Here is a 14,995-nt window from a genome sequence, read left to right on the forward strand (position 1 = left end):
ATATTACAACAGCTATCCTTTATCAAGCACCTAGCACATTCCAGGCACTAAGTGCTTTAAACACCATATCTTATGCTAACCCAATGAAACCCATGTTAAACTGGTATGGAAAAGGAAAACCAGAGAAACTAAGTAATCAGAACATGCCCATAAATTTGAAACTCAGATGCAATGTTCTCTGACTCTCAAGTTCTCTGCTTCTTCTACCCTACATCCCATGATGCCTTTCTCTTCATATGCCTTTAAATATCAGTCAACGAGCCAGGCATGCTGCACATGCCCCAAACCCAGTACTCTGGGAGGCTGAGGCAGGAAGACTGCAAGTTGGAGCCCAGTCCTGGTAATTTAGCAAGAGTGTGGTTCAATAAAATAAAAAGCGGATGGGATGCAACTCAGTGCAAAGATCTTGGGTTCCTTTCGCAGCACTGAAAAAAAAAAAAAGTGTGTGTGTGTGTGTGTGTGTGTGTGTGTGTGTGTAAAATCCACAAATCTCAACCAGGAAAGGGAGTATGTTTATTAGATTCTAAAAGAGAATAGAGAAAAAAAATACAAAATTTTATTCCATCACTTTTTGAAGTAATTACGTCTTTAGCTTAAATCATCATTGAATCATGATGTAAGGACATTATATTAATAGATAAAAAGGAGTTGAAAAGCACTACTATCAAGTCCCACACAGCATGTATGCAAGTGAACATACACAAGCATAAAAAACACCTCCCCACAGATGCTTACTAAGCAATCCGATTTTGTACAACTCTTCTGTCCAGGGGTCAATGGACTAAAGGGAAAGGGATATTAAGAACTCCATACTTAGATATTTGAAGGGAAGGTACATTCCATTTAATATCAAGTGTCACTATTCTTGCAATGGCCTGCTTACAATTCAAAATTCCTTTCAGTTAAGCATATAAAGACTGTAAAAGTAAAAAACAGTGTGATTTACATGGTCATTCAAGCCACCCTTAAACTACCCCAAAGAACCCTCAGATAAGGTGTTTTTAATAAAGAATTGCCTTGTAAGGTGTAGTTATACCCATTACATTTTATAAAAGTATGTCTTCAATTAAAAGCTGATCATGAGTTAGATATGTGCTGTCAATGATCTCAACTCATTTTCCTTTATAACTTACATTAAAACAAAAAGATCTCCAAAAGGAACCCTCACCAAAAAGAAGCAATGGACTTCTCCAAAATAACCACAAAGGAATAAAAAGGCAAGATCTGTAATAGTATCATTTATGAGTTAAAAAATAAATACTTCTTTAGAAATACTGGTTGCCTGGTTTAAATTGGAGTACCTTGGATAACATATTAGTGATGTAAATTAGCTTTTTTAATAATCATTGCATATTAAATGTGGGACACTGTCATGTATTTGGAAACAAAGAAAGTTAAGTGCTATTAGTTTATAGAAGTTTATATACAGATCACTGTCATTTTCACATTACCCTGAATATTCAAAGACCCTTTGGCTAAAAAGTTAAATTTTCAAGATTTACATACAGTAAACTCATTATTTATCTAATAATACACACCTCTGATATAATATACATTTATCCACTACAGAAAGTAAAACATTCTGAATTCAAGCATTTATGTAAACTTCAAGATTTTTAGCTGGCATTGAACTGCATCAAGACCTAAGATTGTAGCCAGTGACTTCTGTGATTCAGCCCAGCTCGCTGCAAGGTGGAGCTGGAGGCCCACAAAACAGACCACTTGCCTGAAGGCCCCCAGCTTGACGCCCAGCCCTGCAAACAAAACAACAGCTGGAATAACCTCCTGTATTACTCAGCATTTTGCTTTGCTGTAAAACTGACCCTGTGCCAGTAAATTTCTCACCAAAAAATTCTAGTACTGTATTTTATAAACATATATTTAAAAAAATTAATGATGACATATTTACAAAGGCATTAGACTTTAAAAGAGACAGGTCACAGGACCAGAATATACTCGAGCACCCTGGGTCATGGGACAGCTTGCTCCAAGTCTCAGAGGTGTCAGCAAGACCCTGGGGTCCTTAAGGACTGAGGGCATGAAGGCAACCTCTGAGCTCATGTAAAGGCAGCTGGAAGAACCACAGCTGGATGCAGAACTTCATCTGCAAGATACAGCATGTCATGTGAAGTAATTTTTAATGTTGGTGCTCCTCAGAGAATGACAGTATTTATCAACCAGGGTTAAGCTATGTCCCCTGGATATAAACAGAAAATGCCACACTCCTTGTATCTTTACTGTCACCTGAAATACATGACAAATTAAACAGCATGTCCTAAAATGTACTTTACAGGCCAACTCTATGCCCTCCAAGACTCAATTGTGAAGTGGATTAGTACAGGACCCACCAAGAATGTAAAAAACAAAATGAAATCAAGATCCAGATTTGGCAGGAAATAAATCTTCACACTTCAGCAGCAGCCACAGCTGGGAAAGCCAGCAGCACAGCCTTACTGTGCAGAGCCAAGAACTCTGGCTAGAGAGGTGCAAGCCTGGCTCTACACTACTATACTAACACTGTGCAACAGTGGGCCAATGAACAAATCTGAGCCTCACGTGCTGATTTCCATAATGTGGACAGCAAAAGCTATAATAGACTGCTATGACAACTCTTAAGATGAAATAAAAGACCCAATATTTGATACAGTGATTGTTCCCCTTGCAGCTTCTTCTTCAGTTTGGCAAATCCTGATACCATGATTATGCAAGGACACAATGCAGCTGCCCAAGTATTGATATCATTATTTTCCAAGTTATTAGAAACATGCAAAAGGCATTATCAGAGAAATCTAAAGGTTTATTAATCAACTGACAATAACTAACAATATAATGAGTGTAATATGTATAACATCATCTGCTTTAATACTAATTGAAACCTTACCTGGGATCATTGATAACTTTCACCAGAGCTTCATATAACTCCCCTTCAGTAACTGTCTTCCATTCGAGCAATATCCCCATGCCTTTAGCCTGTACACGGGTCATGGTATCATAATGGTCTCCAAAGAGTGGAATTCCCACTACAGGAACACCGTGATACATAGTTTCAAAAATACTATTCAGACCTCCATGGCTTAGAAAGGCTTTAATGTTTGAGTGCCCTAAAGAATGATAGGAAAGAAAATAAGATAGCCCAATAGTAAACACATGTCAGACACAGGATTTTTTAAGGCACAATTTCATTGATTTCTACTTTATACCAATTAAAATGCTTTTCAAATCCAAAATTCGCTATTATATATACCAAAAACCATTTCACTTAACTGAAATGTAAAGCATTAAACATGAAAACACAATGTCAACACAAATTTAAATGGTAAATAAGAATAAGAAGTCAATGAAAGTAAGCAATAACAACACCAAGGTGCAATCAGATTTTACTAAAAACAGATCTATACACTGTATAGCTACTTATCTATATTAAAGTCAAATTCACTTTGTAAAATAATTAGGTAAAATGTAAGGCTAATTTGAGAAATGAGAGTTTAGTGCCTATCCAAAAGAACAAAACTGCAGTATTCACCACTTAAGCTATTCTATCAGCATCCATGTTTCACAATTTTAGGGTTCAATTTGATGTTTTAGGTATACTAATAAGTAGAGATGGTACTGCTAAGAATTCACCATTAAAAAATGGGATATAGAGGGACACCTAATTGCCATAGGAATAAAAAGAAACAATTTGTCAAAAGTGTAATGAAGTATTTCAAAACCCAAATTTGTTCTCCAATAAACAGCCTATATTTTATAAAAGGGATCAAACACTTGCATAAGTAGCATAAAAAAATAAATGCTGCACTTTGGAAAATGTGTTACTGGCCAAAAAAGAATTATGCTCATAGAAATGTCAGTCTTTTAAACACACACACACACACACACACACACACACACGCAATGATGTGTGTGAGCCACCCACATCTCCAAGGGGTTCTCCCAGAATGCTTCAGTTCCAAAGTCTACTGGGGTTGTCATCAGTGTCTCTGTCTCTTAGCTTCAAGTAGCCCTCAGTGGATTAGTCTTAAGAAGTGGACTTTTGTAGCAGCAGTAGCACACTATTTTTCTAAGGAATTATACCACCAAGTCCAGCAGTTACAAGAAAAATAAAAATTAGCAGAGCTGGCCTGTGGAAAGAAGGGGATATTGCAAGGTGACAGGGAAATACAGATTTAGTTCTTGCTTCACTGGAACTTCAGTTCACGATGAACTGTCTAATCATGACTAGAGTCCATGAGAGGGCCAGCAAAGGTCATTTCTCCTCAAAAGTGATATGGGACATCAGCTTTGGAAAAGTCAAGAGAGCTGAGACTATAGGCACCCAAAGGAGACACGACTTGAGGTGCACTGAGTAGCCACACCCACTGCATGTACCACACGTGGGAACTGAGATACTCCAAGTCACAGGGTCACATTGCTGTGAGATCACTGACTGACTGTGACCTAATTTTCCTTCCTAACTTCATATACCTTGAGTATGAAGTCAATAAAAAAGGCATTCAAGGAAAAAAATCCAAGTGTCAAGAAAAATTACCTTGTGCTCCTTTCTCCTCCGTTTTATTATTTATAAACTAATGTCTCTAATCAGATGAATGTATCTAACCAGACCAAAAGGGGTTATATATCTAAAATTACTTATTGGCTTATGAATACAAAATTTAAACTTGGTTTTTAGGAGGACAACTGTAGCTTCTAGAAAGTTTGTTCAAAAGCTGATTTTAAAAGTAATATAAGGGCCAGCCAAATAGCTCAGTGGATTAAAGTGCCTGCTAAGGCAGATGCAAGGGCTGGGAGTTCGATACCGGGCCCTACTGTGCTGGGCCCCGGCCCCAGAGCACGTTGAGATAGGTGAAGGAGACTGGGCGTGGTGGTGCGCGCCTGTAATCCCAGCACTTGGGAGACTGTAAACAGGAGGATCACTTGAATCCGGTCTATGCAGTGAGACCTGTACACCCTGTAGACCCTGTCCTAAATACAAAAGAAGAAGAAAGAAAGAAGGAAGGAAGGAAGGAAGGAAGGAAGGAAGGAAGGAAGGAAGGAAGGAAGGAAGGAAGGAAACTAAATGAAAAAAAATCATATTGAGTATTAGTTATTAATGAACAGGTGACCAAACTTAACAGTACTAATGACTAATAATTTTCTCAATATATATTAAAAGACAATATGGTACTATGTTTCCCTAGAATTCAAGGAATAAAAATGTACATTTTTACCATTGGTGATCACAGATGACTACAGACTTAAATTACTTAGGTTCAAGTATTTGTATACTTAAAAACTATGCACATAATAGTTGAATTTTGAGTTGATTAGAATTCCAATAAATATGCAGTACTTTAATTATTAAATTTCTGACCAACATTTCAAATCTTTACTTATTGGAAAATAATTTATAATCACTGGGGCTTATAATTTAAAACTTAAAATTATAAGGCCAATCACCAATTATAATTATCTGTAATATAAAATAATAAATTAGGAAGGAAATTCAGACAGATGATACAACTGAAGTTAAAAATAAACTACATCCCTGGCTTTCTGCCTCCCTTCAGTATCATATAAATAATTTCTAATTTTTCTGAGATGTCCAACACATCTATAATGAAACTCATTATAATGGCTGCATTTTCATTGTTTTAATTTTATTACTTTTACCTCCCTTGCCTAATCAGACATAGCTTTATTTACTGCTAATTTGTATAGTTTATTAAGTATGCCTCCAGGCAGTTAATCTGCAACTGGTCTAAAATTTAAATCTCAGTGACTACATTTTTATAAATTGTTTTCCAATAAATAAAGATTTAAAGCACTGGCCTAAAACTTCAGAACTGAACAAAGTGTGGTAGCATATGTCTATAATTTCAGCACTCAGGAGGCTGAGGCAGGAGGATCACCAGGAGTTTGAGGCTATTTTGGACTACATCGTAAGCTAAGACCAGCCTATAATACATAGAGAGGCCTTGTTTCAAAACAAACAAGAAGAGTTGAGATATTGCATAATATATAACAACTCCATCATATATTACACATATACTTTACAAACCTCTCAAGTATCAAAATCATATTTACACAAGTAAATCCTAACAGGCAAGCTAGTACCTGTATGTCAACAACTTACCGAGTAGGTCATTCTGTGGTAACCACTCTATTAATTTCGTGTTGTTTCCTAGATTCTTTGGTTTGGTTCCAGAAAACCTAAAATGTACAGCAGATCATGAGTCTTTTAGAAATTAAACCTTACTCCTGTTATGGGCTCTCTGGTTAACTTTTTAGACTTAAAGTAAATGTTATATGATCAGTTGTTGACACTAGGAATGAAATCATGGTTTACTATCAACAAAAAAGGTGACAAAGTTTCTTTGCAACCAAAATCTTTCATTGATTGAAGGACAGGTTAAACATTTGTTTATGTAAAGATTTATTAACTTCTTTTCATTTACACAAAGAGATGGGAGGAAAAAAACACCCAAGTGAATCATTGCTAGCAGCCATTCTCCACCAAGCCAGAGGCTAAGAAAGGAGGCATTGAGGGAACCAATACTGGGCCACCCTTGCCTGAAGCCTTGACACCCACAGCCTAAGGGAAGGAAAAGCATTAGAAGGAAGGTATAGGCCTCTTCCTTCAAGGGCTCTAGAGCAGATCTGTCTGCATTGCTCTTCAAAAGATAAAACTATAAAATAGCCAACCTCTATGGGAAGGAATGGCCAAGTGTGAGCAGCAGACAGAACTGTCTAGGCAGGAAGCATGCTTTCTGGGCAGTCTATCAGAGGAGACTCAGTGGAACTCAATCTGAAGGAGAACACCATGAACACGAATCCGTTCACAGCTCAGCAAGAAGGAAGCAGCTATCTTTGCACAGCTGTCAATATAGGGAAAACCTATCTGATTCAGGATGTCCACAATACTTCAGAGATAAACCCAAAATGTAAGCAAGGAGCAAAATAAAAGATGGGTAATAGGAGAAAGGGAGATCTTTTGCAAAAGAAAAAGGAACCAAGAGATGTAGAGGGGAGAGAACAGAAGAGAATGACACGTGTTATGTATATGCACCTAATTCCCATGAGTAATGTAATCACTATGTGGTACAAGTATGTATTAATAGAAAATAAAAACTGAAAAACCAGAGACACTTTCTTCTAATTGTGGTAGAACTTTGTGGGACTTATTCTGTTTGCTATGATAGTCCAACAATGATGACTGTTAGCAAATAAATACATGCTAAATAAAATATTCAGGTCCAATTTTTCAGCTTTGGGTTTAAACTTTACAGACCTTGTTAGCAAGGACTTCACAGGAAACTGAAATAGATCCAGGGATCTGTCTTAACCAGTAAAATCTAATAACTTACTGATTTTTTAAAGATCTGGTCATTTGTATAAACAAATCAAAACCATTTGGAAAGGGGACAGTGTTAATGTCCCAAAAATCCATGAAACATTTTACTTTCTCATTCATTAATTCATCATTCTCTACCTTATTCCAAAGCTGATATAGAAAGATATACAATTACAACTAAATTATACAAAATAATAGAAGAGAAAATGAGAGTAGATTTCCAAGGTAAACATAAACTATATCCAATGTAGAATAAACCGTGCCAAATTGCATCTTCTTTACAAGCCAGAAGACTCACATTTGAGAGTTTTGTGGGGTTTTTTTGTTTTTTTTGTTTTTTTTTTTTTTTGTTTTTTTGTACTGGGAATCAAACTCAGTCACGCTTACCAGGCAGGCACTCTGCCACTGAGCTACATCCCTGCCTGAGTTCTTTCATGTCAGTGCACTAAGAAACAAAATGAAAACTCTGGGTCACCACTGGCCTTGCCGGCAAATCAGTACTCTGGGCTCCACTTGGGCTTGCAGGGCAATAGTAAGAGTCAATAGCAAAGAGACAATCCATATTATCTTACCTACCTCCAAATCACTTTTTGAGGCAGTCTCCCCAGAGCTCCTGCTAATTTGTAAGCAATGTCTTCTGAGAGGTACTTGACCCCGGCTCCAAAGGACACCAGGACAAAGCCGTGTTCGCTAGCACCATTCACCCACCTCTGCAGGTCCTGTAAGGCCAAACAGCTCTGTGAATTTTATGAAGCCCTGCTGGTACCTGTAAACAGTTTCCAAAAGTCTTCAAGTAATTTTCTTTAACAATTACAAAGAAGAGCATGTGGTACTGTCCTCTATATAACAACTTTTGTTCAAAATGTTTTATCTGACAATACTAACTGAAATAATAAAAGCTAGCAAAAAACAAATAGATTCAGAGGTAAGAATCTATTTGTACTGGGAATCAAACTCAGTCACGCTTACCAGGCAGGCACTCTGCCACTGAGCTACATCCCTGCCCGAGTTCTTTCATGTCAGTGCACTAAGAAACAAAATGAAAACTCAAGTTCTCTGTTGAACTTGAATTTGAGACATAAACAGATCTATCTGAGGCTAAGAACAAAAGAGGTAGACTGACATGACTGACTGATTTGTGCTAGAAATAAAAGTTCGCTTAAGGCTGCTTATTCTATAGGCACAAGCTTGTTTTTCATGGATGTCATGCTTTTGAGCAAATCTCTGTTGAAGACAAAAAGCCTCAGTTTTCCTCTGCAAACCAATGGAGTCACAGCCCTGGAGGAACACACACCTCTCCTGAGGATGTCATGCTTGTGTCCCAGGACAGCCCTGTAGGGAGCTCTAGCCAGGCTCTGTGTATCGGGGCAGCTGGCACTGTGGTCCTCTCATTCAGGGTTAATGAGCCCCTGCCATGGCAGGATCACTGGGTTCCACATCCAAACCAATGCCCAGCCTAATCCGACTGGCAGCCAGGGTTACTGCACAGTAAGAAGGTCCACCATTATTGAAATGGAACACCAGGCTTATGTTTTCCTTCTTTTCCCCTTCCCTTGATGAGATTTTATTAACTGGCTCCTTGGCATTAATCCTTAGCTGGCAAGGATGACAACCTCAATAAAATTTATTATTTTCCAGAAAATTCTATTCATTTATAAATATATAAAAGAAACAGAGGGACTATTAACTTTAAAGCTACTAATTTTATATTTTGCTACAATTATCAACCATACCACATGTGCTAATAAAAAGTTAATGGTGCTTGTCATCTGCAGATTCAAAGTAAGATGGGAAAATCAATTTAAAAATTTAATTTTATATACAATCCCAAGTCAGATGTACTGAAAACAAATAAAATTGCTGCATCACAGAGTGATTTAAACATATATGTCATTTCTATCCCTTGGTTTGTCTTCAAATAATGTAACATCTGTTACCCAAATCTTTAATGCAATTTTCAAGGTCAATGTTATTTACAAAAAGTTTACACTGAAATATAGACAAACATTTTAACTTTAGCTAAACAATTTAATTTTATTCCAGAAAGACTTAAACTTTCAACAACTTCAGGCAACAAGCAATTGTTCAGGAATTTTCTTTGCTCTGTATGACATAAAGCAAAAATCAAAGGCTTACTTCTGTAGCTTTTTCTACCATCCATCAGCCATAATAAGAACTTAGTCTTATTACTAATATGTAAAAAGGTAGAGAAAAACATAAAAACTTTACTACAGAACAGGAAAAACTTAAATAAATGGAAAGATATATGCATGCTTGAACACAAAATGTTATGAAGATGCTAAAATTTATGAAAATAAGTATCATGTATTTTCATTTTTTACTATATAAGGAAAGCTTATAATCCTGGCAAGAGTTACAATTCCTTGTAGAAAATGCACAAGATTAAAATATTTCGAAAAGCTTGGCAGACTTTGCTCTTCAAGATGTTAAAATGCACTCCAGCATCGAGAGCCGCTGCTGCACGAAGTCTGCAGTCTGAGCAGCAGGAAGGAGCAAGGAAGGCAGTGAGCCCAGCTGCAGGCTGAAGGAACTTGGGATGCTTTCCAGGGGAGGAGCGACCCAGATACAGATGTAAGAAAACTGTGAAGTTCTGTGCCTGCATGAACATAAATCACACAATGGCTAAAAAGTTAAAGAAATACTTTTAAAGGCAACATAAGAATAGACTGGCAGAAATATTTGTTGCATATACATCAAAGGATCAACACTAAAAGCAATGGGTGAGAAATAAGCTGCAAAAACAATTCACATAAAGAAAACAATTCACGTAAGACTGGCACATGTAACATAGGAAGCTGCTTTATCTCAACCTCAGATTATTTCTACTAAGTAATTAGGTAGGAAACCACTACAATTTATTTTAATGTAAAAATTGACTTGTGTATTTGTCTTTTAAGCATTGTTTTATGATTATTTCAACTTGCAATGTTTCCTCTCTAGAAGGATATAATGTCTTTTTAAAAAGGCGTCTGGGTATATTGTCTTATGTAGCAAGTCTTTCCCACTTTATCTTTAAATGGCCCATATTTTCTCTTAGCAATTTGATCATATCATGTTTTTAATATTTTAACCTTTCATGAATCCAGAATTTATATGGAATAAAAGAACAAGGCTGGGATTCATTTTGTTTTTAACCATATATTCAGTGGCCAGTTTTCTGAGCACCACTGAAAATAAGTGATTTGAAATAACACCCTCTTGGTTGATTTCTTAATTCTATTTAGTTCTACTGATCTATTCATTCTTTTTCCAATGTCAAAGAGTTTTATTTACTCTTAGTTTATATTTAATATTTGAAGTTTAGATTTCTCATTACTTTTGTCTACCATACTTATTTTTTTATTCTTGATATAATTTTAAGGATTCTTCTTTAGCTCACACACTATCATTCACTTTACATTTAGTATATGGGTATCTGCACACATCAGTACAGAATAATCTTTTCATCACAGTCAGATAGAAATTTGGAAGGTGCATCTAGAAGCCTGTATTCAGTCCTCGGGACTGCAATGTGCAGTCTGTCCACTAGAGGGTGGCACAAGCACTCAGCTGTAACCTCAGGGCTTGCAGCAGAACAAGCCCAGACCCAGAGCTTACCAGCTCAGGAGAACAGAAACCCCACCTGATGAAATCTGCACTTTCCAAAAGACAAATGAAGGCCTAGTGATGAAAACACTGACCAAGAAATCAAAAATGCTTATTACTAGTATACATAACTTCATTCTTGAGAGTCATTGTCTTCAGTCCTTTGTGGAAAAGGCTAACATGGAAGGAACATGAGTGATGTTTTATATTGGTTATAACCAGATGTTACATTACTTTAGATGTACTTATTATTTTTAAAAATGATTTGTTTTCCAGCATGTTCAGATTTCTCTTCCTAAAGCAAGTACACATCAGATGTCTCAATTACCTCACAGCAAGAGGCAGACACTAGGAGACTCCAGTACCCTGACCCACTCCCCTGTGGGAAGCATCTCAAGGGACCCTCAGCTGCCTGTGTGGGGGGAGAACTGAGGTGGACAGCAGTAAGGAGCATAGTAGAGTTACCTGCGGGAAGCAAATGCTCAGAGTACGCAATTCTCAGTACTCTCGGAATTTTGACCTGATTGATGGTTGGCCAGATAGGGAAGCTAGATTAAAATAGTTAAAAGAAGAGTACAAACCAACTCTTGGACTTTTGGAGAAGACCATCATTGACTGATTCTTATTTTATATACTCAGCTCCTTAGCTAAAAAACAAACAAAAAAAACCCAGAAACTTGTTTATTGTGGCTAATGTAAAGCATATCCCAATTCCAGAAATGTAAAAATAGCTTTTTTAAAAAAGTAACTGCTACAGAACCAATAAAAGAACAACTAATAAAAAGCTACATGGTGCAGGTCCACCTCTGCCTTTACCAGGTCTCGTTCTGAGGGCATCGAAGATTTCCCAAGCCTAAGTGCCTACACAGGCAAGCACAGGGACTCAGATTCGATCCCTGGCACCACATGCTGCACCTGTCCTGCCCCTGAGCACCCTAAGCCAGCCACTGAGACCAGGTGTGGTGGTGCACACCTGTAATCCCAGTGCTGGGGAGGATTAAAAGAGGAAGATCACTATAACTCTATGAGCTTCATAGTGAGATCTTGTACCCAACTACATTAAAAAGAAAAAAAAAAAAAAAGTCTTACAAGCAAGTCTGAGCCCTGGAGACACATTCCCAGGTACGTCCTGAAGGAATCTCAAACTCAAACCTAGCCCTGCTGCTGCCTCCAGAAAGGGGACCAGAGAGGAGAGACCAGGGAAGACAAGAACCCTGCAACACTGCCTGTTTTGCCAGCCCGTCCATTGCAAGAGGAAGAATGCCCAGACTGTGTATGAATCCCTCACAAATGGGATTGGGGGGCAGGAGGGCTGCTTCTCTTGTTCCTGACATCAACAGGCTTGTTCTGCCACTGCAACGTGTGAAATATTAAGAAATGTGTGACATAAAGAAATGCTCCACTTAGATCAGGTGGGCTGTAAAGAAGTGAAATATTTATTCTGCAAAGTCCATTAGGTAAAATAATGCACACTTAGATGCAAAACACCTTGAAATATTAAACTTGATCTCAGACTTTTATCCAAAACAGATAATGGAGATCTATGAAATAATCATTCAAAAAAGATGGCTGAAAGTCTTACAATTGCCACTGAAAATGAGTATGTTTCAGCAACTGATTTTCACTGATGGGTTTGGCAAGAGATTTTCTTCAAACCTCAATTCCACAACTTGCTGTGTGCTCTTAATGAAGATACCTACTCTTCCTGAGGCCTAGCTCCCCCACTCTACAGCTGCTGACAATAAATCTCAGGACACATTCATCATATTTTAAATGTTTCAGACTAAAGCTGGTCACAACATAAATATGCAGTATCTGCTTTCTAGAAAATTCAAAGGATTCATAAGACTATCCAAAGCAACTTAAGCTATAATCAAGCCAAAAAAGCAACCAAAACATCAAGGTGATGGGTCTATTTTAAAGAGATCTCAGAAGATGTCTTCAGTAATACTATGCCCAGGAGTGAATTCAGAAGCACCTAGAAGGACATAATTATTTGAACTGAGATTCTACAGTATCATTTCTTTCTCATAGGTTTTTAATTTCTGCTAGTACAGTCACAATTAGAAGATAAAAGCAAAATTTTAAACCCTGATTTTACTTGGAAGAGAGTTGAATTTTCAAAGCTCTTAAAAGCTTCAAGTAACTACACACATGCAAACATCCTGAGGCTTTGAGCAGGACAGAGTACTGAGGTAACAATAAGAATGCACGGAATCTAAGAACAACAGAAATAGTCAAAGAACTGAGATGAAACTCTTTAGAAATAGAAAAGTGTCCAAAAATGACACTTATACTTTTCTTAAGCTATAAAATGATATCAGGAATCGAAAGGTTAGGAAAGAATAGGCAAGATCTTAGCCTGATTATTGGAACCGAGGATAAGAAATATAGGAGAAAAGATAGAGACCCACAAAGAGAAGGCACAGGTCTTCTCTGCACCTCTGAGAACAGCGTGCAGCCCTGCAACACCATGGCATCCTTCTGCAAATAATCACCTAACTAATGTCAGATTCTGCTGGAGGAATAAAACACACTCACTGGTCAAATGGTGAGCCAGAAAGTTAGGTGCATCTCCAAATCTGCCCATTAATTCAGCACTTGAGCCTCTGCTATGGACAGTATCTCACTCTTTTTCAGGTACTAAAGGGACCTAACAAACAAAAAACAAAATGAACAAAACTTCCTATCTTCAGAGAATTTACACTCTTAAGAATATGAATCTAAGTCTCTACATTAAGCCCTATCAGGTTCGGCACTCTGCTGTCCTGCCCCCAAACACTGCCTCTCCTCAGGGCCAGGTACCCCTCTGCCACAGCTCCTTCCAGGTCCTCAGCGGGCCCTGCAGATCCCGGTGCTCTCAGTGAGCTCAACAGCTCCAGAGTTCAGCTCACAATTTTGTCTCTCCTGACTGTGAGCTGCATGCAATAAGCATCCGATACTTATATTTTTAAATAAATTTAAAAGCTAGGAATAATCTAAACCCTTACAAGGGTAAATAGAAAGTCCACTGCTGTATTTTTCTGTTCATCTAACTGGATAAATAAGATCGTCTCTTCCTTAGAATTTAAGAGATTATTGAGCATTTTGAATGTCTTATTTTTAAATTCAAGTTTAGCCAATACATTATATAATCCACCATGATGAAAGATTGTCCAGTCTCTATACCTTTCTCCTTTCTATAAAAGAGAGAGAGAGAGAGAGAGAGAGAGAGAGAGAGAGAGAGAGAGAGAGAGAGAGAGAAACAACTAACAGTGCCTTCAACAACATGTCTCACCACACAAATAATGGGTATGGATCAGGAATACTTGTATTTCATAGCTCCAAATTCTGACTGACAATAAAAGTAAAATTAGTCACCTGCCAAAAGAAGTTGGTATCATAGCACTTAGGTGGACACCACTAACAATGAGGCCAGTCAAAGGCATTCACCACCTAGCCAGACAGGAGACACAGAACAAGGGTCCTTCCGAGACACTCTAGCCAAGGATATGGAACCTGTACCCAAATCAAGGGCCAGCCTATAAAGTAACAGGTCTATACTCTTCAAAAGTGTTAAAATCCTCAAAGTCCAGGAAAGGCTGAGAAAATCTTCCAGAAGAAAAAGCTAAAGGACATACAGCCCCTAAAAGTGATCTTGAACTGGATTCTTCCTTATAAATGACATATTAGAGGCACTGAAAAATTTTAGTGCACTGGAAGACAACGCTCATTTCCTTACTTTGAGGCTTTGAATTGAGATTACATATACAAAACGTCTTTGTGGGGATAAAATTCATTACTAATGTGTTTGAGGGTAACACGGCCTTATCCTGAAAAATTATCCTCAGATGGTCTGGTAAAAGGAAAAAAAAAAAAAAAAAAAAAGGAAAACTATGAACTATACTTGGATATTTTCTATGAAACTCATGCTTTAAAAACTCATTATTTTAGGGAGGCTATATTACAAAAGTAAAAATAGCTTTTCACTTTAAATTAGGATCTGTTTAACAAAAATAATCAAGATTTGGGGTGAAATTAAATAAATAAAATTGTATTTCACAATGGAAAAAAGCTACA

The 14,995-nt window shown here is 37.4% G+C and overlaps 1 protein-coding gene across 2 annotated transcripts in view; it reads right to left on the reverse strand.

Annotated features, from left to right (window-relative positions):
• Positions 1–14,995, reverse strand: part of Ugt8 (UDP glycosyltransferase 8) — a 75,578-nt gene that overhangs the window by 2,391 nt on the left and 58,192 nt on the right. For both annotated transcript variants that reach the window (XM_023701886.1, XM_004641793.2), the window contains exons 3-5: positions 7,907–8,049; positions 6,113–6,189; positions 2,882–3,101 (exon numbers count right to left, since the gene is read on the reverse strand). In XM_023701886.1, coding sequence (XP_023557654.1) covers positions 2,882–3,101; positions 6,113–6,189; positions 7,907–8,049 — 440 coding nt within the window. The remainder of the gene's footprint in view (positions 1–2,881; positions 3,102–6,112; positions 6,190–7,906; positions 8,050–14,995) is intronic.

The sequence above is a fragment of the Octodon degus genome, unplaced genomic scaffold (genome assembly GCF_000260255.1).
Source record: "Octodon degus isolate 3935 unplaced genomic scaffold, OctDeg1.0 scaffold00142, whole genome shotgun sequence".
Taxonomy (NCBI): domain Eukaryota; kingdom Metazoa; phylum Chordata; class Mammalia; order Rodentia; family Octodontidae; genus Octodon; species Octodon degus.